The following is a 25,619-nucleotide window of genomic DNA, read 5'->3' as shown; positions in this document are numbered from 1 at the left end:
ATGAAGATCAAAACAAGAAGTTTTTGAACCCTAAGTAAAGGGGAGTTTGATTCTATGGTTAGTGGCTTGCCATTTGCCTCTTCCTTGGGAACGGTTGTTTTGAATGTCCCACCTGAGATCCTATATTTTAGTAGTAACAAGGAAACCATTTGGATTAGCCAAGATAAAGTAATTTAGAATTTTGTCAATTAATTTTGCACCTTCAAATGTACTGGGAACCAGGTCTAATAAAGGAGATGTCTAGATCTGGAGACTTGAGGAAATAATTGATCACTTTTAAAGGCTCAGCTTTCAATTCAGTCATCATGTTAGAAGTAGATGAATGCGTGGTAGTGTCTAAAGTAGGTAGTGCAGCATTTACTGCGTGCAGGGATTTCTGTTCTCTCTTTGTGAGCTCCTGCATCTTCCTTTGCATTTACACTGCAGTTCATCTAGCAAATTAATTCAGCCAGAGGGGAGAAAGATGAGTAGCTTATTTCCAGCTTAGTGTCATACCTTTGGGGTCAAGAACACTTAGAAGAAGAGGGAAGGAACTTGTGTGTGTGTTGCATCAGATCACTTTAATGTGTGCAAACCCCTTATTCAGAAATGCTGACCTCTGCCAATAAAGTTAAATTAAATTAAAGCTGAATCGGAATCTGAGGCAGCATGTGATGTTACACAAATTCACTGGGTCAGTTTAAATTACAGCTTTACTTAATTAGGATTAATTCTCCTGAGTGACCTAAAATGTATTTCTGATGTCTTAGCAGAAAATACTGTTAAGGCTGATACTGTCTTCACTTTCTCAGCAAATGTCTCTCTTCTGTCATAGTGTTAGCCAAAACTTACTGTGGAAATGTGGCTGTATCCAGGAGTATTCTGTTTGTTCGAAGTTGATGTAGCCTGTAAAATTGGTTGAAAATCTGTCATATAGAAATTTACATGTTTCTTCCATGTATGGAAAGTAAAGTTTTTACTAGTTCGATAGTATTCAGAGCAGTTAACTGACTATGTTGGAAACGAAGACTAGATGTAGCGTACAAGTTAAATTTTCTCTATGTCAGACTTGAGTTAGATAGAGATTCTATCAGTTTTTTAAATTGGTATTTATAGTTTAAGATTTAATCTTTGAAGATTACAGAGAGCTGGCAGAGAGAGAAGTTTACTTGTAACTTTATTGGGGTTTTTTAATGCTCTTGGATAAAGACCTAGAAACCAGACTTCAGTATTTCCTGTCAGTGACGTAAACATCAAATCATAAGTTCCACTATTACTCTTGCTCCTTTTCTTTGCTTTTAATCTATTGGAAGTTCAGTTACAAAGAAGGGAAATTAATCACATTGCAGCCCAGATGGAGTGTATAGCAAAAAGAATAGGGTGTTGCTTCTAGGAACTGCACTTTATCTAGCAGAGAGGATTTTGACCGTCCCTCCCCTCACAATGATTGACCACTGTAACTACCTAGATACTGTATAAAATGTGGCTACTAATGCTGCTCCCTACACTAGGTTTGCTAAATCCTTTGCTAGATTTGAATACTCTTTCTAACTTCAAGTTGATTCCGTTTATCTTGTATCTTAGGCTACTAAAACACATGTACTGCATTTCATTAACAGACTTATGAAGTTTAATGAACTTTGATTCTAAACCAAGGTAATGGTAAAATCTTAGTGGTTATAATTAATCCTGCCAACTCTATGCTCAATACATCATTTTCCTGAAACAGACGTTCTCTTTCTTTACACTATGCGTACATAGTATCTTACTGTATGTGTTAGTACCTGTATATTATATTACTGTTTGTCTTCTTGCTTTTGGGTATCTTTTCAGATGCAACTTCAGTGTAAATTGCTTTTGTTCTACCTTATATAATGTAATGTATAGAAGTACTCTCAAAGACCTTTTCTATTAATTTTTTATCTGAATGTGATCATACCTACAAGAAGGAATGTTACATGAAGACTTTGGACCATAATGTACTATTGTTTCACTATGTGTAATTTTTTTTCCTACCTACTTTTCCTTTTTTTTTTTTTTCCCCCCTTTTAGGTTAGAAATTCTGTGGCTTACTTTGTGTCAGCTTCACAATTCGGTGGAAATAGAGGTCAGTAAAAAAAGTCCAGTGTGTTCTGAGCAGTATCAGAATAAATCATATTGTGCTTAATTCTGCAGTAAAAGTTTGTATTCAAACTTTGTATGTATGTCTGTAGAAATAGGTTAAAATACTACGCATATTTTAGACAACTACCTTCTGTATCTGAAAATGTAGCCTAAAAATCGAATAGCAAAATATAGTTTTCCACTTGGCTTAAGACTTTATTATTGATTTAAATTGAGTAGACAGATTTCTGACTCTGTTTAAAGAGTCTTTTGTGAACAAATTTCTTGCCTTTTAAAGGCCTGATTGCTATTCCAGCTAGTATACCAGCTGTGTATTTTAGATATCCAAGTGTGTGAATGCTGATGTACAAACTAAGGACTATATTCTAGAGAAAAATCATTGTGGGTGGTTTCTTATAGGCCAGATAAGTCATTTTATATGTCTGGCTATTTTTTTTTTTTTTATTAGGCTACACTGTTCAGAATGTGAAATCAGGGAAAAAAACAAGGAAAATCTAGGTATATTCTTAACTTTGTCTTGAGGAAAATGCTACGTGAGCCTAAGGCTGAAGACTATTATAGTGCAAATGCAAAAATAATTTAAACCTTTCCTTTTAAATTGCTGTCCTTTTGCATTTTACAGAGATCAATTACATCTTTGTAGAGAAGTACAGCATTTTAATGGTGTTATATAGGATATTTGACAGATATTCTGCAGCTCTTTTGCTCACATTTTTTAATAATGAAGCAACTCTTTATCTGTGACTGATGGAACTGGTGGCAGGGTAAATTAGTAGGAAGAACTATTACGTATTTACATACACATATGTTACTATTGTAACATAACATATGCCAATCACAGTATTTATCATTGCTATGCTCTGTGTTTACTTATTTATGCTAGAAATTCTTCTAAAAAATAATGAATACACAAAATACCAGCCACTGAACGGTTGTATCTGTTGTAGAAATGTCTAGTTTGTGTTAACACTTTAGTTACATGTTTTCAGCTATTAATAGTATATATAAAAATAAAATTTTTTTTTAAAAAAAACCCTTATTTCCAAAATAGTGATCTGTTTTTGGTAAAAGGGCCAGGGAGCGACTGCCTCACTCAGATGAGACAAACCAGCTAATTGGCAGGATTTTTAGTCTATCTCAGGAACATGGTTTTCTGCCCTAGGCAAGTAAAGTGGGTTCTTTCACACAAAGTGAACACTGAGCTTTCTTGATTTTTCTGAGGCAGCAGCTGCTAGCAGACGCTGAGTTTCTGTAACTCCTGCAGATGTTGCATAAGAACAAGTTACAATCCTTGGTTATCTCTCATAATAAAAAAAAAAACAAAAAACCACCAGCTAGTGACTTTCTGAACTACTGTATACTAAAGCAGGAGCTGGCGGAGCTAGAAAAGCAGAGCTGTTTGCAAGACTGCTCACAAGTATGAGGCAGAGTACTTGAGAGCTACTTGTTGAATCTGTTTTTGTAAGGAAATGCGTCACATTTAGGAACGTAGAGGAAAAATGAGTTGTTCTGTGTTCAAAGACATGTTTTTCCCCTGGTTTCCAAGTTTGTTGGCTTTTATTCCTGCTTTGCTTCATCATAACACGGATACTGGCAAATACCAACCAGCCTTGATACCAGAATTACTGCTGAAGATCCGGTAACTCAGAGAGATTACAGCAAAACAACACAACTTCACTATGTTTTTTATTAAATGATAGCTAGTAGGTCTAACAGCCAGCAATCAGGATCTGAAATTTGTTAGTCTGGGCTTCTCTGCATACAATGTGTGTTCTGGCATACCATCCATGTCATCCAGCATGTATGTTGAGAAGCAAGCATCTATGTAGATTTTATAATAGGTTACTAGAAATATTGGCCCATTGATCCATCCATCCTGTACTTGGAACTGGCATGCAAGCAGTCTCGTGAGGGAGAAAGGATATACGATCACCTGCACATGTAGCTTGTTTTGGCTAACGCCTGTTTTGCTGGCCTGTCAACTTCAGTGTTCATACATCCATCACAGTCGGCAGCAGCTGAGTGTTCTTCTCTTAGTTTTGTTAGTGGTGCTGAAATGATGGTGCAATTTCTGCCCAGTTAGGCATAGACATGTAGAGCACCTTTGAAATCACCTCATATTCAAACTTGTCCTGTGTTTGGATGAATGACTTGATAGCATTTTGCAACTCGAAGAAATAGAATGGAGCTTGGAAGGTGAAGGAACAATCTTTCCATCTCTGTTAGCTTCACAGTCTTTGTCCTTCTGTATATTACATGAAGACAGGAGTCAGGTTTTCAGCTGCAGTGGTGCAAAACTGTAGCAAAACCCAGAATAAATTAAAGATTTGTCAATTGCTGAATACTTCTAAGAAACAGTTAGACAGACATCCAATGGCACCGTTTTGGGCACTGCTGATCATACCATTATGTGATTCTGAAAATACAGCTAACTTCATAGTTATTGAGAAGTATTTGCTTAGGTGGCAAACTTTGTATTTATTCCCCAGTTGTTATTTTCTTTTTTTAAAGACCAGTGTGAAATTTCTGGATCATAATTCCCATTTTGTACTATTTTGTGGTAATTATATGAAATACAAATAAGCTTATTAAAACTTCGGTTTCTACTTCAGAAGCTATTCACGGGATTATGAACGTTTGCTTACTTAATGCATAAATTATCTTACTGTGTTGCACTACTAAGGGAATTGTCTGTCTGGTACTGAGCAGAGGTGGGAATTGAAGTGACTCCTTCTTATTCCTTCTCTCTGAGAAGTTAGTTACTTGACAGAAATGGGATGTTTTGAGGGTTTTTGTGGATGAGTCTGGCCATGATTTTGGGGCTTGTATCATATTTCAATGAACACTTGAAAACAGCCAAAAACTGGAAGGTCTTTTAATATAGACCATCCTGTTATGAAACCTGCCTTTTCTGTTGCAGGTCTCCAGTAGTTCTGGTTTAATTTTCCCCTTCCAGCCTCAACTGTTATGTGATTCTGTGGCCATCTGCTTTTATTTAGAATTTTTCTTTCAATCGGGTATTAATAACTAGTGTCCAATTTGAAGGAGGATTTTTTCAAAACCTCCAACAACAAGATAAAAACACTTCTGATGTGTACATTAAGCAGTCATACATGATTTCAAAATGTGCAGGGGGAACAGTAAATAACCTGATGTCCTGAGAATTTGAATTCTTAATATTTAAGCTATAGAACAGTGTTCATGTAGCAGGTGCTTTTCTTGGTTATCTGGAAAGAGCTGAACAATACAGGATGTAAGAGAAAAGTTTGTGCAAGAAAATGCTAATACTTTTAAATTATTTAAAAATTCCTGGTCCCACTTATGAAAGGAAGACAAAACTCTGCTTGGGTTCCATGAGGTAAGAAAGGAGCAGAATCACTGTTGTAAGAACTATGATGCATCCTTAAGCATTTTAGATTTCCATTTTTATTTTTATAGTCCTTTTGTTAATATAATTTTGAAAGTAGCAACAAACTGTATAAATTTTCCACCATAGTGCTATAATAGAGATTGTTTAAAATGTTAAATATTCTTGGTATAATTCAGTTTTCTGTATGCAGTTTCTACCCGTGTATATTCCTTCAGAAGAAGAAAGAAAAAATCCAGTGTTATATGCCAATAACGTCAGACATGTAATGGCAGAGTAAGTATGTTGTAATATGGAATAAAAATAGATGTGTGATTTTAATTTTAGGATCAAGAAAATGTCATTAAATTGAGTCAGTGTAGTTGCCTGCTTGCAAAGAAGCTTACAGTCTACAGTAGTGTGTGCAAAACTTTATATAGCAGTTGACTTTCTGAGGCGGGCAGGGAGCTGCAAATACAGCAGGAACTGTAGGAGTTGGGTTTTTTTAATGTCTTCATATAACAAGCTGGTTCCGTTTGCTGTGGGGATTTAGTCTTCTGGAGAAAAAATTATAGTTGAATTTTATGAAAGTTAATGTAACTGAATTTTGTGGTATTGAGGATGCATTTTAAGCTATAACTTTTTTTATGAGGTTAAGAATAGTTTTGTGTATTCATTGTTAGCCTGTGTTTATTTCAAATAGTAAAGCACAGGAGAGCTGCTTCTGTTGGAAATAAAGCACTGATACAATGCAAAGTAAATGAAGTTGAATGTTAATGTGACAGCATCTACAACACTTGTCTGTAGTGTCTAATAAAGCCAACATTGAATATGCAGACCTTCATTTTCTTTTGTTGTATTTTTGATTAACTACTTCTGTTCATTCATTTTTTTTGTCCTTTCAGCAAATCTTCCATTAGTCAGTAGGTGCTCTTTTCAGTATTTATAGAGAACCCTCAGGTCTATGGTAACTAATAACTCTTGAAGGATTTATGAATCTTTCTAAACCTAATTTTGAAAGAACTTGTGAAATCTTAATTTCCTTTGTGTAACTCTCTCTTCCGTTTCTTAAGTTACCAGTTTCAACCAAAGGCCAGTTTGTAGATAGAAACTGGTAATTCTTCTCTTGTTTATAAGCAGAACCCAGCTTTATGAGTTTCCTTAAGGATGTTGGGCCTGTAATAGAAAATTAAATCAATATTCAATCAATGGTGTGAAAGGATATTTCTCACAAAAGAAAAAACAAAAGAATCTGTGTGTATCAACCTGTCTAAGAGTTGCAGTGGCTTCAAAGACTTTTGTAGTTAATTTCGGACAGTCAGCTAACGCTACATAAAAGTGCTGTCCTTGGACTTGGGGTAGAAGGCCATGTTGTTAAACCTTCATTCTGAACTCTACTCCAATCAGCTGACAGGGTATATGGTATGCGGTATACAGAGAAATTTTGAAAGGCTACAGACATTTACAACAACTGGCATGTTAAGAGCCTTTTCTTCTGTGTGTGCGTAGGAGGAGAGACATCTTTTTCCTCATCCTTTTGTTTCTCCCTCCCACCTCTGAAGAATTAAGCATTTGGGGTAACGGAAGAGGGATGCAGGTCTAAAGGAAAGACTGTCAGAATGGGAGATAGGAAATATGGCTTGCTTTGAGGTGTAGAAGGGGCTATAGATGGTGTATTGATGTGCAAGGAAAATAAATATGTTTGAATATCAAAGTTCCAAAGTTAAAATGCAGATGGCAATAAAACGGGATGGCTGACACCTGGATACCATGGATTACTGTAGACCAGTTAAAATAGGATCAACATAGTCAAAACTTACTTCTGACCATGTCCAGATGCTTACTTCTAGTGGCAGTTCTCCATACTCTCCTAGTTCATTCATGTGGCTTTTGGTACTGGAGATATCAGCTCAGATGCTCTCAAGTCTGTTCTGGAGCTGTAGCACTTGCAACTCTATCACCTCAGGTGGTATTTTGTGCTAGCATTGCACTCTGCATTGCTGAATAAAGGACAGTATTACTGCTTCATCTAGATTTGTCTCCTTTCCTTGAAGTTGAGTTGGTGGCAGTGTACCTTTTTGATATCAAGAGGTCACTTCAGGACTTGTTTAGATGTCTGCTTTCCCTGTCCTTCTCATCATATTTTTCTGGAAGAGTATAATTCTACTGGATATTTTACAGCAGCAGAGGTAGCAGTCCCAGATAATAATGTATTTGTGAGTCTAGAACCAGTGTTGTGGTAAAGCTTTGTATCTTGCCCCTGATTTCAAGGGGAGTTGGTAGAACTTGTTGAGTGCAACAATAAATAAGATTCCCACTGTGGAAATCTGTTTACCTTCATCATAATCTTGTCTTGTGAACAGCTTCTCTTAAGTGTTGAACAAAGAACTAGACAATATGTCTGATTCTTGTGCTGGTTCTGTGTGTTGATTTTATGGGCAATTTTTGGTTTAACCTTATTTAACTTCTCTGTGAGCAGCCACGGATGTGAGTGATTGGGGTCTGTAGATAGTTCCTGTTCACTTATATATAAATTTGACAAAGAAGATGCTGGCATTCAGAGGTTTGCTTCCTTAGGACATGAGTTCCTTGCAGCACGGATGAATTTACTTGCCCAAAAGGTGAAATCCAAAGTGAGCCTTACCTTTTGGCTCTCTGTTTCAGGCCAGAAACTTCAAGACTAACTGTTCTGTGCTTCAGGTTCCCTCAGGCAGCCATACCAATAACAAAGGAATTGCCATTTTTTAACTGCTGTAGTGCTCTACAGGTCTTCACTGTGTTCCTTCTCAACTGGGATGGCAAGCGTTGTATACTTTTGAAGATACATTTTAGTATTAACCCACCATTTGTATCATTCATCTTTACTGCTGCCATATACTAGTGTATGAACACGCTGGTTTGTTTTTCCTGGATCCATACTGGGATCATCTCATTGATGTGAATGTTGGGACCAGAAGACATTCAGTCTGGATTACTATCTGCAAGCACCCTTTCCTGCTGCTTTTCAAGACCTCATTTCACAGACTTTTTTTTCTAAACTAAACCTAGTTTGTTTTAATTAATTCAATGATGTTTCAGTATTTGTGCAGTGATCTGTCACCAAGTTCCACAAGAATCCAGGTGGTACATTTCCATTTTTTAAAGGATGCTGTCATGGTAGAAAATGAATTTAAGGCTCACAACTTCTACAGACCTTTCAGTTGTGCCTGTGGCTATTTGCTTCCTACAGTGCTGACTTGTAGTGATATCTTCCAATCCTTCTCATTAGGAGGATGGATGAGCAAGATCCAAGCCTTAGTGACTTTACAGCATTTACAAAGTTTCTTTTTAAAAGGGTTTCTTAATCTCACCTGTGCAGTTACCAGTATTTCAATGATGTGATCTTCAGCCTTTTTTTCATTTATATATTTATTCAATCACATTGGGCCAAAAACTGGAATCATGTGCAGTCTTGTTACAGCCACTCAGCTCACTGTTTTTTCTGTTTTGGGGATTATATGTGTAATCAGAACTGGAATTGCTCATGCAGGGTAGCCACTGCTGCTGAATAGTTACTCCATGCTTGTCATCCTTTGGATCATTTTCTTATTCTGCACAAAAAGTACGTGCAGAGTAGATTAATCTGCTATTTAAAGTATAGCACCCTACTTATTCCCTATCAATATGCTTTGCATTTAATTTTCTCATACAACCTATTTTGTTTCAGTGAGTCTTTCTGGTCTTGTTCTTACTGCTACTCAGTATCTAGAGTCACTTTCAAATCACTGAAAATGTTGAGTGCTTTTAAATGTGGCAACAGTCTACACACATTCTGTCTTTAAGTAAATAAAATTTTTTGGTATCTTAAGTTTTAGTTCACTTTGTGTTCCTTATTGCTCTAACACGGTTCTGAAACCACCATGCTAGTAAGTCATGCCATTTAGATACATATAATATTGGGTCACTTCTCTAACTATTACTTGCAATTGCAAATTTGCCATTTTGGTTTTCATGTGTGTGAGCGATTATCACCTTACATTGATGGTATTCAATGTGGATTTTTTTGATCTGTTAATTTATTAATTTCAGCAAGTACTGTTTCTTCTATATATTTTCTATTTGAATGTCAATGTTCTGGCCTATGTTTTTACTTTATACAAACTTATGATTTACTGGAACTGTGGTAGTGTTGCAAAATTGTCAGTGTGTAGACTTGAGGCTTCAATCCTAACTCTTCTAGAATTATTAGGAGCAAATCATATGACTTTGCCATCCCAAGTATTTAACGCTAAAAATTTCTCAGGGATAAAGAAAACATCTTTACTGCTGTTAAAGCATTGGAAGGTGCTTTCTTTTATTCATAAGATATGTAATCTTAATTGTTTCCTAGCATATTTAGTGCATATAACAGCTTTTTTTGCCTTTTGGCAATTTTACTATCCTCAGCTAATAATAAGTTATGTCACTGTTTATATTTTTTTTTTTTTACACTCTAAAAACAGTCTTATGCTTCTTAACTGTATCCATTGCAACTTTTTCTTTGTCTTTACCTTTCCAAATTGTTTTTGTGCATCATAGTTTCTAATTTACTGATACCCATTTAAAGCTTGTTTTGTCCTTTGTTTGGCAGTTTTTTCCCCTAAAAGAAAATTGTCTCTCTTCATTGTGCCTGTTTTATTCTGGAAGACAACTGATGGTTGTAAAGTACTCGAAGTACTGTTTAGGACATAGAAATCCTGCTTTAAAGAAAAAGTGTGTAAATCTTCCACTCCCGCTTTGCAAAATTACATTTGTTAGTTTGTTACCTTGATACTATTAGGGCTCAAATATATTTAAAAGGAGTGTGTCAGTAGCTCAGCTTCTAGTTTGTTGCACGTACTTAGCACTCTTCATTTTGTACTCAAATAAGCCCATGGTAGTGCAGGAAGCTAATTGTGAAAATCTGCACTGCAAGCTTTCTCTGCAAGTCTAAAATAACCTCACCCATAATTACAGATGTAAGCTGCTTAGATAATTAAACACAGACCTGCTGGACACTTACTAACATATAAACACAATTTGGTTTGCTTTGTTAGTTTCTCTTGGAGACACTGCCTTCAAAATAGGGAACAGTATGGTTTAGATGGTACACTGGGAAAAAAATGCAAGTTAAAATATGTCAATTTTGTTAATTGTTTTTATGCATGTGTTAGATATATAGACTGAAACCTGGTGGAAACTGGACATCTTTGCCTCTTTGTTTTTCAAAACTGTAAGCACCTCAGAACTGATATTGTCAACATTCCTGATTTGAGTATTTCATTTTTCTGATCTTTCTGGTGTTAGAACTCAGCATTATAACTACATATATGACACTGACCAGGAGTTTTGAAGTTTCTTTTGGGGTGAGCCCAGAAAGGCAGACTTCCTGTAAAAATATCAAAATGTCGTAGTCTGGTTTGTATTTTTCCAGTAACTTTTTCTTCTCCACTTACACAAACATTTAAAGACATGTTTTTATATAGTTACAGCAGATGCTCAAATCAATTAGCAGAGTGTTAGACATGGAATTTGAAAACATCTGTCTTCCTTATCTTTTCTCTGTGAAATCCTTGCCAAGATCACTTTCTCCTTGTCAGTGTGTGTCATACTGTTAAAGCAGTAACTCTTATCAGCTTGACATGAGGATTATGGTTTTGCTTTTGAGAAATGAATCCTTTTTTCCAGCATGCTGGTGAAGGCAAAAGATTTTACGGATAGTCTTCTATGTCCATTTCATGTTTTGTCATCTTCTACATAGTCAAAATCAGATATTTTTTTTTTTTCTTGCAGTCTTTGACAGCATCAGAATGTGATCTCTGCCACCGTATATGATACGGTAATGCTAGTTGCTGAAGAATAACCTTGAGGATGTGGGTTTACAGTAGCTTACTAGTCTATCTCATGGCTATTTGTTGTATTTTCAGTGGCAGATTAAATCGAACTTTGGAAAAACTGCTGTGCTCTGTGCCTGTGCTGTCTGAAGTTTTATATGTGATTCTGCAGAAGCACTGGTTGGATGCTGGGCACTCAACTTTGAAATTCAAGAAACTTTTTTTGCCATTTTTATACCATCAAAGGCATGATGATCAGTGTAAGTGGAGTTACTGAAGTGCTGGAGTCAACAAGCATCTGTTTGTTTAGGTTTCAGGACATATACAAAAATGGAGATGAGAACTACATCGTGCACTCTGTTTATTTCTGTGAATGCTGTAACTGTGGCAATTAGCCAATAGTAGTTCCTGAACAGGGTTACCTCTGTGCAGCTTCTTGCTATGTTTGTTTTCTTAAGGAAAAGAAAAAAAAAATTGAAGTTAAGTAATATTTTGTAACAGTCTGGTTTGAATTAGGTTTTTGAATGCTGACAACACAAAGAACCTCCTTCATTTTTCACTCCTTGAATATTTGTGTTGTACAAGCCTACAAGATCTTACCCGGATCAACAATTACAGGACCCATTTCTTAACACAAGAGATAAATGCAGCTGTTAGGGGATTTTTCTGTCTAAAAATTAAATTATCATGAGATACTGTATGTTTGATGTGAACTCCAGACTCTTATGACTGGATCTTCGTTTCCTTGAAGAATGTCACAAAGTAGGAGTAGTCCAAGAAGAGGGAAGGAGCTATCTACATGGCCTTCCAATACTAAATAGGAGAAAGCTCTTCAGCTTGGGAAAGAAATAAAGAAAAAGAGAAACAAAAAAAATAATGGAGGGTTGTTTTGAAGGTCAGTAAAATCATGAGTGTTCTGGAAATGCATAGTAAGGCAAGTCTGTTACTTTCCATAGCAGAAGAGATAGAAAGCACTTGACAGTAGATCAGCTAAAAGGAAATGGAAATACATTTTAAAACATGTACAAAATTGTGGCATTCACTACCAGATGCATAAAATTAATTCATCAGAGCTGAGATATACTGTAAAAAATTTGGTCCATCAATGATTCTAAACTGCAGTGGTACAAAATAGTCTCTGGTTCAGGAAATTCCTATACAAATGACTACTAGAAGCTGGGCTTATTTGTCTCCCATGTTTTGTATGTCTTTTTCCTAAACATCTGATAGTGAAGTAAAATAACAAATTTGCTGTCCTTTTAATGTATTCAGCACCATATAAAGATTATACTAAATTTAAAGAGTTTTTTCAGCAGCCTATGGAATATTTTCTAGATTAGTTCACAGTTCTGCTTATTAACAGTGTAAAACATTTTGAAAGTGTTTTTGTTTAAGTGTAGATTAAGAATGTCACAATATTGCCTGTACTATTTTCTCTCACTTTGCATAATATTACAGCAGTCACATTCTATTTTGTGTTCAGAATTTTGTATGTGTAGTGGATTAGTATGCAGAAAATGGAAGTTGATTATTTTTATATTATGATAGCACAAGCATTAGACATAGGGAACTGTTTGGTGTGAGAAGGATATAACAAGTACAACTGTTAAATGTAACAGATTGGGTTTGCAAGAAGGCTTTTGGGGTTTTGTTTCCTTTTGTTTTGGTTTTATTTTTAAGTTACTTGCTGACTTTAGAATTTCATGTAGTGTGATATCATGAAAGCATTTCAGAGAAGGTAGACAGGGAGAAAGTCTTAAGGTATGTCAAGCCAAACATGCACATCTAACCATATAAAATTGCTGAACATTAAAATGACCAGGCTCAGGTTAACTGACTGTAAAAGCAGAGGTAGTATGAAGAAAATAGGAAAAAAAAATGCTTCTAAATGAAGATATGGGAAAAACTGTTATATTCCTAGTTTATTAAAAACACTGGATTGCACTTGCATTTTGCATCTCAAATCTCAAATTGAAACAATTTTTTATTTATTTTTTTCTTCTTAGCAGTTGAATTGAAGTAGAGAAAGACTGTCGTGGAGATGAGTTGGAATAGTTTGGCAACCAGTTCTGTAGAAAATCCTGTGAGTTGAAGTTTCACCCAGGCTTTATAGTGAACTCCAGTATGCCAGTCTTTATTCTTAAGAAATTGAAAAATTCACAAGTCTTAGCATAAATAACGAACTTGTGTTCCCTAGCTTTGGTTTCTTCATCATTCTGAGCTGAAATCAGGGTCCTTTTGTGTTAAACTGCTAGCCCTGTACACCTTGTGATTTATCTTCTGAGCTCAAATTAGAGTTCAAGGGGCTCTTATCTGGCCTTGGTTGATCCTATGACTGAACTTTACTGTGAGCAAAATTTGTTTCTTTTCCTTCTTTACTTCTGATCGTCATACTTCTGAAAGTCTATATGTGTATATAAACACACTGTTTCAGTTAATTTTGCTTTTTTTGGAAGCCCAAAGGCTGGAGGATTGCCAATAGGTGAGCAAGAGAAAATGTTTTTATTCTCAATCATGTTTTGTGTATGTGTTGATACTGGGCATACATGCTGGCATTAATTGTAGTCGGAATTTTCATGTACTGATAGCACTGTAAGTGTGGCCCAAATAGCGTAAGGGGTGCATACAGCTATACTAAGAGGCATGTTGTATTTTCCAATTATGATTTGACTGAGTCTGAGGTGATCCCTGCTTTTGTTTGGAATTTGTTCTGTATTGTAAGTTTGGGGTTTGGTTTTGGTTTGGTTGTTTTTAAATTCTTCTTTGGCTACATTCCATCAACATGTTTGGGGACCATTATTTAGGATAAATTATTTAAACCTGGCATTGGTTCTGGGATGGCAGTCAGTCAGGCTTCTACCCTCACCCCAGGTTGAGTGGCTTGATCTTTCTCACTCATCTCCCTTTTGATGTGTTTGAAAAGCTTCTAGATTTTAGTTTTAACAAGTTATTGTTTCTTGCTTTGTCTTGCCACCTTATGGTTATGTCTTAACTTGTCTGTCTTCTCTGTTTTCCTTGAGAGAATTTTTTTTTTTAAATGAAAAAACCACTTTTCATTCTCATTGCCACCTTTGATCAGTTGCCGAGTCATACTGGATTTTTTTTTTGTCCTTTCAGACTCTTTTTGGTGTCTTGCCACTTCTTCTGATTCTCTAATATGGTGTGTCACTTTGTACCACAAATGAACACTTTGCCCTTTCAGTTTCTTCTTTTAACTTATTTTTAACCAGCTTCTCCTTTTCTGTGTGGCTGCCCTATGTTTCAGCTGATTGCCTGTAAGTTCCTGTATTTCTGTTGTGTGCTATACCTACTGTTGCCTTATGACCTGATGAAATTTAGTGTAATGTGCCTGACTGGATAAGATCATTGGTTATTACCACATTCTTTTATGTAAGCAGCTTGGGTTAGTACTGCTTAGAGTGTGTCCTTGCTGCCTGAGGAGTTCAGCTATGTCACTGGCAGTTGACAGGGAAGTTTATAAGGATGATGTAGTGTGCACACAGTACAACAGAAGAGACTAGGAAGTAATCTAAACTGGCAGGATAGACTCTCCTTTCATCCACCCCTTTCTCTTCTTCTGAGGAAAATTAATTTTGCAGTAATCTAAACTGGCAGGATAGACTCTCCTTCTTTCATCCACCCCTTTCTCTTCTTCCGAGGAATATTAATTTTGTATTCCAATTATATTGGAATATTAAATTTGTATTATACAATATTAATATTGTATTAATTTGTATTGTATGTAATCATGCCAATGATTACATATTGTATAATACAACACTGTATTGAATACCATATAATAAAAGTGTTGACAAGACCTGCAATACCTGATCTCTAAGTCAGGTGGAACTTGGAAATGAATTTAAATCCCCACAGCATGGGGGAGTTCCTCAGATGGAGTTTTACAAAACATTGTTAGCCATAATGGGATGAAATATGGTATTGCAAAAACCTCTTGTCCATTCCATTAAGGTGGTTTACTCATTTGTAAATACTATTAGCACACTCTTCATAGGAGGAGCAGAGTGATGAAACAGGAACAGATCAAGTGAAAAATGTGGAGGAAATTAATTGCTTAGGATCATCCATATAAGGCAGTCTAGCCTTCAACAGCATGCAGGATTTTAAGATGCCTTTTCGATGTACCAGTATATGTTTCTGGTTTAGTTGGCTTTTTCCTTTTGTTCCTTTCTATTTATTGTTTCTTCTTGCAAGGGAGAGGCTGTTCATCCAAAATCACTACCCTGTAGGTCCTTGTTTTATTAATAAGTAGGTTATAAATAATATCTATTTTTAATGTATTTGGTACTTTTGAGCTTGAATATCTAATAGTGAGGTGTTCTTCCTGAATAATTTTACTTTCTGAGCCTTAGAGAGAAGAGAGAAACCCTGATCAGTAGCTTTAACATTAAGTGTGTGTCTTGGTAATGTATTAGAATTCCTCCTATTTGACGAATCTACCAATCTGAAGGCAGAAGTAGATTTATCTACTAATTGGTAGATAAAAGAGAACTGGTTTGTTATTTACATTGTCATTCAAAGGTCTTGTAACGAGATTCTGAGGAAGAGGCTATTTAACAGAAATTAAGTGGTTATTGCATGAGAGGTAACTGCCATTACAGATCAAACTATCTATAATAAAGCGCAGAAAATTGAATGCAGAGTTTTCATCAAAGCCAAAATGGCTGTGGCATACCTTGGGGCTTCGTAGCAATCTTGCCATTACTGTATATTAACTTCACAAACTAAAAAGGTTGTTATCAGTAAGGTATAAAAACCTGTAGATTAAAAGAAAGAAAGTCAAGAAAAAAATTCTGTGAAGACTCCATCAAACCAGAAAAGACTGCACAAAGGAGAGAACATTCTGTACTAATACAAGTAAAATAAAGTATAATGGAAAACATGGCAGATGAGTAACTCATAGCAGTGTTTGCTTTCTAAATTGCATCTTATGTTTGTACACTGGATTCTTAAAGGCCTCTTCCAAACCAAAGTGTCTTTCTCTCAACTTTGGCACAGCAAATGCAGTGTAACGACAATATCGGGATTTCCTTGAAGTATCTTATGGTGCTGCTATTTCTACAGAGCATCAAGTTAGAAGTAAAACAAAAATGAGTACTTAATTGTTTGGCATATAAAAATTTGGGAATACTTTTTCTTCTTTTTGTCTTATGTCATACATTTAAAAATAACTTGTATATGCTTGGAGCTTAACTCTGCTTGCTTCTATACTTTATATTCTAGTCATTCTTTATAGAGAAATGTTGTCTGTTGTATAATTTTAATGTTACCTGCAGGTGATAGTTAATCTGCTCAGGTGATTATTGATTTATTAATATGTTAGTGAAATAATAATGTAATTATTTAACATTATTAATAAATATTTATTTTTGTTCTAGATTAATTATTTTGAAAGCCTTGTTACTCACTTCTATGAAAATATTAAGGAATTTGAAAGTCTATGCACTACCTAGTTTTTCCATTGTGTTCTTTTTTTATTTTCATGTACTTGTAAAGTCCAAATAGATGTTCTGCAATGGGTAGTGTACCATATTTAATTCTTTCATGTGTGAACTTTCTTTTCTGGGCTCTTCCTTATAGTTCTTCAGAACAGAGAGCATCAGTGTTACAGGATGTCTTGCTACAAAATAAAGTGATGATTCTGCTTGGTCTTTTAGATTATCTTGCTTACTGTTTTTCTTTGGTTTATTCAAGGGCGTTGGGAGTTCCAGTGACAGATTATACATTTGAAGACTGTCAGCTAGCTTTGGCTGAAGGACAACTTCGTCTGCCTTCAGACACGTGTCTTTTAGAATTTGCAAAGCTTGTGAGAAGCCTTGGGTGAGCATATACAATATTTATATGTAAGATGCATGTTTATTATATATCTAGGTTTATAAAGCTTTTCTTTCATATAAGCAGCACCCTTAAATCTTAATGAGTAGATTGTAAAATTCCATTTTCACAGTTGAACAAGTGAGCAGAGTGTGTCTGAAGTGTTCATTCCTGAACAGAACTAGAAGCCATCTCCTGAAAAGGGCCAGGAATACTGTGGGATTCCTAATATTTTATACAGTTGAGAGTCAATTGCCCTTTCCTGTGACATCTATGAAGGGAGAACAGTGCTGCCATAGCAGTCTTGTGGATTAACATTATAATAGGGAGGGCAGAGGGGTCTCTCTTTCCCAAGGAGCACAAAGAAGTGGTTGATCTTTTGAGTAGTTTACTGCTAGATGGACTTTCTAATAAAACTATAACTTAGTATATGCAGTGGCTTCTCTTTTCTCGTAGTGTCAGTTCCCTCTAGCCTTACCTTTCCAAAAAGCAAACAGTGAAAAAATTCACTTAAAGTATTGAACTACTTGCTGCTGTTTTCCACTTTTTTCTTCTATTTTTCCTCTCATCCTATTGAACAGCCACAAACTAAATTTACAGCCTCATCCTATTAATTGCTTTAATATACAAACACCCTTTTCCATTTTTTGTATCCTCACCTGAAAGTATAGAGCATAGTTTCATGTTTCCATTCTGTACTTTATTTCCTTTCACTTTTCCGTAATCACTCCATCTTCCAGCTTGTACACATAAATGAAAAAAAATAAAACAAAGACATATTGAAGAATAGGAATGCAGGACAACATGCATTATGCATTCAGATGACAGGCATATATTAACTCATTGTTGGGACCTCTGTCTAAAAAGACTTCCAGTAGGACAGGAGAGACTTCTAAGGGGAAACAAAGATTCCTGCTTTGTTCCAAAGGCTCTGAATTCACAGTGCTAAGGAGGAAACAAAAGAAAAAAAAAAAAAGGCAAACAAAAAAACTCCCACTCGTTATTTATTTTATTATGCAGTTGATAATCCTGGGATTCAGTTTAATCCTCTTGTTAAATTGTCTGGCTTCTGTCTGCTCAATTGAAAGCTGTTCTTTCAAATGATGTTTTTCTGGGTTTTTGTTTTGGCCTCTAAAACAATTACTTGCATTTTTAAGTGAGGTTCTCCACAACCTGAAAGTTCTCCATCTGGTTTGAGCAGTTGTGCATTGGTGAAATATTATCCTGTCTTGATTTAGATATGTGCCAGCAAGAAGGCTATTATGATGGTATTTTTCTGGCACAATTGGATGAAGATTGTAATATGACTTCATCTCTAATGCACATTTTATGGCAATGCAGTCATTTTGCTGTTTATTGAAAAGTTTTGAGGCCAGGGAGACGTTAAAATCATCCAGTCCTTAAGTAAGTGGAACAGTAAATTTTATCCAGTGGATTTTGCATCCAGTCTTGATATTTGTTTTTGAGCAATAAAATACCTTCAAGGTAACATCCAGTGTTAAATGCAAGATTTTTATAGTAAGGCAAATCCAGGCTTATTTCTGGTTTAGATTCTTTGAAATCAAGTTATACCTCAGTTTACTACACTAGAGAGTTATTTCCGTTCATGTTAGATATCTACAGGGTTCATTAACATTTTCTGTAAAATTTGCTTAGTCTGTGCTCAGCTGGATGGGATCCAATCCAGAAGCCGTGCAGCCACAGCAGGGAGTTCTCATGCTTCATCTAATGAAGAGTTTGGGCTCTGTTAACACAGCTCTACAGCTGCCAGCTCACAGCTGGCTGAAACTCAGCTGCCTTGTACTGAACTCTGTGGTAAAATGACTGCTGTATCAATGAGATCAATTGATCATAGTCTCATTTTTCTCAAATTCTGTATTCGTTTGTCCTCAAGCAATTATGCTTCTGTTGAGCCTGATAATCTGTGTCTGAGCAGTGAGCTGATTACTAAGCTATATGCAGTCTTTGTTGTAGCTTTCATACGTTGTAAATCCTCTGCTTCATTTGATGATTTGTTCCACAATTAATTACCCCACTGTTTAAAGTTATTCTCGACTTGTACTTTGACTGGATCTATTACCACGTTCTAGACATAGAAGCTTGTTTGGATTTTGTGCCTTACTGAAGAGGCACTGATGTGCCTCTTCGGATATCTTCTCCTTCAGAAAGTGCTAGTACAGTATAATTAAGTCTCATCTCCATCTTTTTATGAGATACTTTTTATGAGCTGCTTTAAGAGATCCTTAAATTCTGATTTGAATTGATTCGTTCCTATTGTCTCAAACTCTTGTTCATTCTAATTCCTGCATTCTCTTTTTACATGAACTACAAGGACCTTCTAGCCTTAATTTTTGTTCCCCTTTCTTATGGAAACATGGCTTTTAGGCTATCAGTAGCTCCTTAGAGAATTCTCAGTTTTCAGTCAAGTGACTTTTTTAGTTGTGATTATTCTCAGTTTTCATTGTTTTATTTTGTGAAAATTAGAGGTATCTCTTCTCTTTAATTTAAAGATAATTTTTTTTTTTTCATTTATTTTTTTCTGGCTGTGCTGGTTTGTTGTTGGGTTTCAGTTTGGTTTGTTTCATTGGGTTTTTTTTTGAGGCTAGGCAACGCTGATATTTGTAAAAGATGGCACGTTTTCTCTTTCATTATGGTAGTTGGCTTCCACTTTGTGCATCAGAAAGCAGTAAGTATAGAAAATACGGCAAGAACATAAAATGCATGTTCATCATCATACCATATTATTCTGAGTGGCAAAAGACCCTTTGGTTTGGCAGGTTCTTGATCTGGTGTATGCATTTAGTAGACAGACTCTGAGGTTCTTCGTAATTTTCACTGAAGAAAATATGGCTTTGCTTATATCCACTGCTTTTAAAAGGTACGTGTTTGCACCTAATCATCTTTTTCAGGTTACATTTCAGAAAAATTCCCCTGTTCTTGCCTTCTAGATTTCCTGGCTTTCTCAGTAGGATTACTTTTAGTCAGTAATTTTTATCTTTAACAATGGGCAGCAATTTATTTTGGAATTATTTTTGGATCCTTAACTATATGCTTTGCTTGCCTGAGTATTATTGGCATCTTGTACCCATGTGATGCCTACTAGTGATGTCTGTCCTGGAAGTATTTTAGTAAGAATGACCTGAATTAAACAGCAGTTCCATTTTGACCACTACTTTGCAATATTATCTCATCCACAAGGATCCTACTAGGCAATGCCCCTATAGGCTTGTTAAGATCTACAAGGAGGACATAATTACTTCATAGGCTTGATGTCTGTCTATTCTTTCTCAACAGCCCTTACCATCCAAACTACAATGCCAGCTTCTGCTGTCTATGAGCGCCTGAAATGGTGGTCCACATTGTAGGCAGAGCTTTGCATCCCCAAAGTAATAACCCCTCACAGATAATTACCAGTGCCGTGACTTCAAAGTGTTCAGAGATCATCTGTAACAACAAAAAAAACTTCTAGAGGATGTTGTCCATCTGCATTAATGATAAAAGCAATACTGTCCGTTACAGGAGGTGATCATGGATCAGGCTTAACATATAGCAAAGACCAACCATGATAGCCCCTGCCTCATGGATCAGGATCAGTTTTGCAGCTGTTCGGTATCCTCTCTCCATTATGACAAAAAGTTGCACAGAAGTACATCATCAGACATAAAACTGAGTGCCTTGCGTTTTTCTGGCTTAGGACATGTTTCTCTGAACTTGGAGTTTACAGTAGCTAGCTACAAGATCCAGCTGTTCTTATGCAACTTCAGCTCTGTGAAACACTATTAGTTTTTTGGCAGTTTCCCAGCATGCAAGAAAGGAGTTTATTCTCAAATGGTCAAATACAGCTAAAACTAGCTTTAAGGAGGTAAGACATCACACTTGCTAAAAATAGTGGTGATTATCCTGAAAATATCCTGCCTTCAGGGATCTGGTTTTCCTTGTGAAGGATTTAATGGTCAGCGCTGTTAATCTTTAAAAATGTCCTTTCCATCTTCAGGGACTCAGGAATGAGTTTTTGTTCTCTTTGTTGTGCCCTGGCCTAAATAATTAAGCAAAACACCACAACAGCAAATAATGTTACATATCATAAACCTAGATCCTGCATGGAAACGTTAGCCAAATAAGCATGATTTCATGGGCAAAGATGCCTACTGTTGGCTTTCTAGCTTTTATAGTGTCCACTGGGATAAAAGTAACAATTTTGAAGGAATTGAGACATTCAATCCATTTCACATTTGTTCAGAACCTATTGTGGGATTTGGAACACTTGAATTCAGAAAAACTTCAGCATAGTCATGGCCATGCATGCATCAATTACTTTTTGATTCTGAAAGGGCTTGAGGGAAGTAAGCCCCCGTCAGATTACCAGAAGGACAGTGCAGTCTCAAGCTGAAGCAGTAAGTTTGCCTCACTGATCCACATACTCTTTATAAGATTAACTTGCATCTCTTTTTAGATTTCTAAAATCCAAACCACTAGATGTCTGTAAGATTTGTGGTAAGCCATGCTGCTTTCCATACAAGGTTTTGCCTTCTTCTTTGAGAAGAAACTTCTTTACAGTGAGGGTGACGGAGCACTGGAACAGGTTGCCCAGGGAGGTTGTGGCATCTCCTTCTCTGGAGACATTCAGGACCCGCCTGGATGCCTTCCTGTGTGATCTCATTTAGGTTCCTGCTCCGGCAGGGGGATTGGACTAGATGATCTTCCGAGGTCCCTTCCAATCCCTGACATTCTGTGATTCTGTGATTCAGAGTTTTTAGCTTTTTGGACTTAATTGACTGCTGAAGAGGAGATCTCCCAAGTCTCGGATACTGCTCACCAAACAAGTACTCAGTCAGTTCTAGAATGTGAATTTTGAGTCAATTCACTGCAAATCAAATCTCTCTGATTTACAGGCAGATGTTAGATTGCATATTCTGTGTCAGTGGTGGCTTATCTCAAGGGAGGATTTGAATGCCAGCTGTCCTTCATCCTACAGTTAAAATCCATTTTGGCTACTACAGTGGGGATGTATTATCTGTGGACACTTCTTGTATGTAATCCTGCATGTGAGCAGCAGAGTTCTGTGTGCATCTCAAATCCTCCCTGGATTCCTTTGTTATTTGTTCATGCTACTTTTCTACTTGATCATGGAAAAGGAATGTTTTGCTGCTCTTTTTATACTGTCCAGGACCAGAACTTAAGATAGGTGTTTTAATGCCAGTATGGAGAACATATGAATGTTCTGCAGGGGCCGTGGGTCTCTGAAAGAATTCTTGAATGTTGAGGTCTTAGAATTCAGAAATAAAGGGCTTGGCATTGTTTAGTTAGTATATTTTTGGTAAGTCAGTTTTGGTCATGGCAGACAGCATAGTAGTTATGTTTTTACGTAAAAGCAATGACTTTTAGGAAGGATGATTTCAGAAAGTGATCAAGGTCTGGAGCTGGATGTATCAGATAATCTTCCTATCAGAGATGCTCTTACTTTTTTCAGAAGCTCCTGAGAATGCTGATATTAAGTATTTTATTCATTCTTGTTACTGAAAGGAAGCTGCTGAGCAGTCCCAGCTACAGTCTGGGAACAATTCTGGTATAAGCTTCTGAGTCCTGTAAATAACTACCTTTCCTTGTCTGCAGCAGCAAACAGCAAAACAGACAACTACAGAAGAATATTGTAGAAGACTTTACTAGCTTGTTTTGCCTTCAGATTGGAAAGTTCTGATGCCCATGTTACCCTGAATCAGTTCAGAGGAAACCTGCTGATCAAGAATTGGTTGATGTTGTATTAGAGAGGGAACTTTTCCCCACATACCTGTAGCACTGTTTATTATGTTCATAGTAAGATTTATTTTCTCAAAGCGAAAACAGGAAAAAAAAAATGCCCAACAAAAAAACCCAACCATGCAGTAGATACCTGCATAAATATAAAGCTGTTCATTCATCAGTCAGAGTCTGGTCTTACAATTGGAAAGGACTGAGGGGATTTCTGTAGCTGTACTAATTGCTATAGTTTTGTTTGGGTTACCTCGTAATGGTGTCCAACTCCAGGCTGAATGTGAAAAATGAGGACTGACAAACAGGATTAACGGTATAATCGCTATTATGTAATACTTGATTTCTTTTAGGCAGGATGTATCATGTCTTTCCTGTTCAGTGACATTAGTAAATTTGGAATCATAATTAGTTTATGTTACTGTCCTACAATACAGCCATATTCAGAAGACCTAAATCCCACCTAATCCTCCATGCCTTGTATTTCTTATTAGCTAGTTTCTTGTTTCATGTTGAACTGCTTACACATACGGCTTATAATCAAAGTAGAATAAAGGACGAAAGTTTATGAACAGGGTTCATAAGCCCTTGCAGTAATTTCTAAAACAGTTTAAGAACTAATGGGAGCCTTAAAATTACAGGAATACATTGTTTTATAATAAAATTACTTAGTAATTCTGATTCCACTTTTTGTGATGTTTTTACACCATTATCATCCATTGCTTCATTTGGTTTATTGAAATTTGTATTGTTAAAACTGGGTTTATTTTTAAAAATGTGCAAAAATGGTATGCTTTCTAGGCTGAAGCCAGAAACGCTTGAAGATGATCTTGATAAATATGCTGCAAGTGCCATGAAAATGAAAAAAGAAAAGATTGATCTTAACGAATTTTCAGCATACTTGGAATTTCCAGTTTCTCAGACATTAGAAAGTATGTTTGCACTTTTTGATGAGGTAAGAAACATCATATTTAAAAATTGTACGACTTCTGGTAAACTTCGCTTAGGCCTTATTCTGTTCCAGTTGAATTCACTGAGGTCTGATTTAGGCCAGTGCCAAGTGCTTTTGAGCACTTCGCCACAGTATTTTCCTACTGCATTTCCTTTACAGCAGGATAAGAGCACCTATCATCAACCACATAAAGCATTCTTTCAGGGTAGAAGTTAAAAGGAGTATCAGTTGGACAAAACTGACTTTCTAGATGCGAAATATGAAGAGGAAGAAAGATGGGTTCAGGCTAAACCTCTGCTGTGGCTTGCTGCAACTGAATGCAATGCCTATTAGCTGATGTTTCACTTACCTTGTAAATACATCACTTGTTCTTCTAGGATGCCTGAAACCTGAGCGGCCAAGGAGCTTGGCAGATGAACTAGTTTTTCATTCTTCTGGCAATCAATCAGGATGGGGAAATGGCTGTTATCTTTGTCTCAGTGAGGTGCTGTTTGGACCAGGAGATGGATATGTCCACAGTGTTCTCTTTTAGACCAAATAGTCATGTATTCAGAGCTTAAATTAGGCTGCCTTGCCCTCTCGTTCTCAGATTTTAATTTCAGCCCAGTAATTCAGATGGTTTAACATAAAACTCTTAAATATGTAAGTGAAGGGTGACTGTAACAGCACTGTCTTCTAAGAATCTTTGAATTATGATTTCTGACTGAGATTCTGAAAAGGGCCTGCAGAGCTATGATGCAGGTTCTTACCCTGAATTTTAGTAAGACTTCTTTTGCAGTGGTGTACATAATGATCTTTCTGAGTATTCTACATCTTTAGCAACTGTTAGTTATTTATGAAAGTTCTCAGACAAATTGCAGTAGTTTTGAGGTGAGGTTTTCCTTCACAGAATGAAGATGGCATAATTGACATTCGGGAATTTGTCATTGCTCTGTCAGTTGTCTGTAAGCCATCCAGAACTCTGGAAACAATTCAGTTGGCATTTCAGGTAAGCAGCATTTTCTTCTTCTATGTAGTTTTTTTTTTTTTTTTTGGTTGGTTGGTTTTTTGGGGGGGTTTTTGTTTAGAAATTAATGCTACCATTAGACTTAAGAGAAGCTTGTTTCACATGTCCCTTTAATACTTAATTACATTTTAAAATAACATTCACGGAAAGGTAGATTAAGAGGTCATGTTCAGAGGGAATACACTGCAAGTTTAAGTCATGTAAAATTATGGAAGTTTGCAGTTTGAAATTGTTCTTTGTAGAGCTCTGGTAGAATCTTTTTCAGCACATTGAGTCTCAGACTTGAAGTCCTTTATATTGATTCCTCTAAACTAAATGCTAGTAAGTTGTGCTTAATACTTTTGTAATGTTTCAATCAAATCTTCAATCAAATAACATATTTTAAAACTTTTCCTGCGCTTCAATGGAGACTAAACTTTTCACTCCCTTTTATCTGCTTGATAAGAGTTTCTTCCATCTTAGTCTTACCGTGTTTCTGTGTTGGTCCTGAAGTCTCTACCCAGACTTTATGCTTTCCAGAAGGGTTCCTGATCTCGTTCTAGCCTCAGTGGTTTGTTGTAGCATCAGCATAGATGGTTAATGCAGGCTTTTGGGGAAAGTGACAGCAGCAATACTTAATGTTTGCCATTTGGTGGGTTTGTCTGACACCTTGATTTATTACTTTTTAATTAATTTCTTTAATATTTCTATTTCAACATGCAAAGTCTGCTGCATCCTGCATCATCTCTTCCCTTTGCCTTGAACTCATATGGTCTTTAGTGTTACTGAAACTGAGGAGTGCTAACTCTTGATGCTGTC

The 25,619-nt window shown here is 36.2% G+C and overlaps 1 protein-coding gene across 1 annotated transcript in view; it reads left to right on the top strand.

Annotated features, from left to right (window-relative positions):
• Positions 1-25,619, top strand: part of LPCAT1 (lysophosphatidylcholine acyltransferase 1) — a 51,387-nt gene that overhangs the window by 19,449 nt on the left and 6,319 nt on the right. Inside the window, exons 7-11 of the mRNA XM_010175202.2 lie at positions 2,032-2,086; positions 5,664-5,746; positions 16,996-17,121; positions 23,665-23,818; positions 24,705-24,803. Of these exons, the coding sequence (XP_010173504.1) occupies positions 2,032-2,086; positions 5,664-5,746; positions 16,996-17,121; positions 23,665-23,818; positions 24,705-24,803 (517 nt within the window). The remainder of the gene's footprint in view (positions 1-2,031; positions 2,087-5,663; positions 5,747-16,995; positions 17,122-23,664; positions 23,819-24,704; positions 24,804-25,619) is intronic.

The sequence above is a fragment of the Antrostomus carolinensis genome, unplaced genomic scaffold (assembly GCF_000700745.2).
Source record: "Antrostomus carolinensis isolate BGI_N321 unplaced genomic scaffold, ASM70074v2 scaffold179, whole genome shotgun sequence".
NCBI lineage: Eukaryota > Metazoa > Chordata > Aves > Caprimulgiformes > Caprimulgidae > Antrostomus > Antrostomus carolinensis.
Note: the sequence above shows the minus strand (reverse complement) of the source record. Positions and strands in the feature narration are given on the sequence as shown.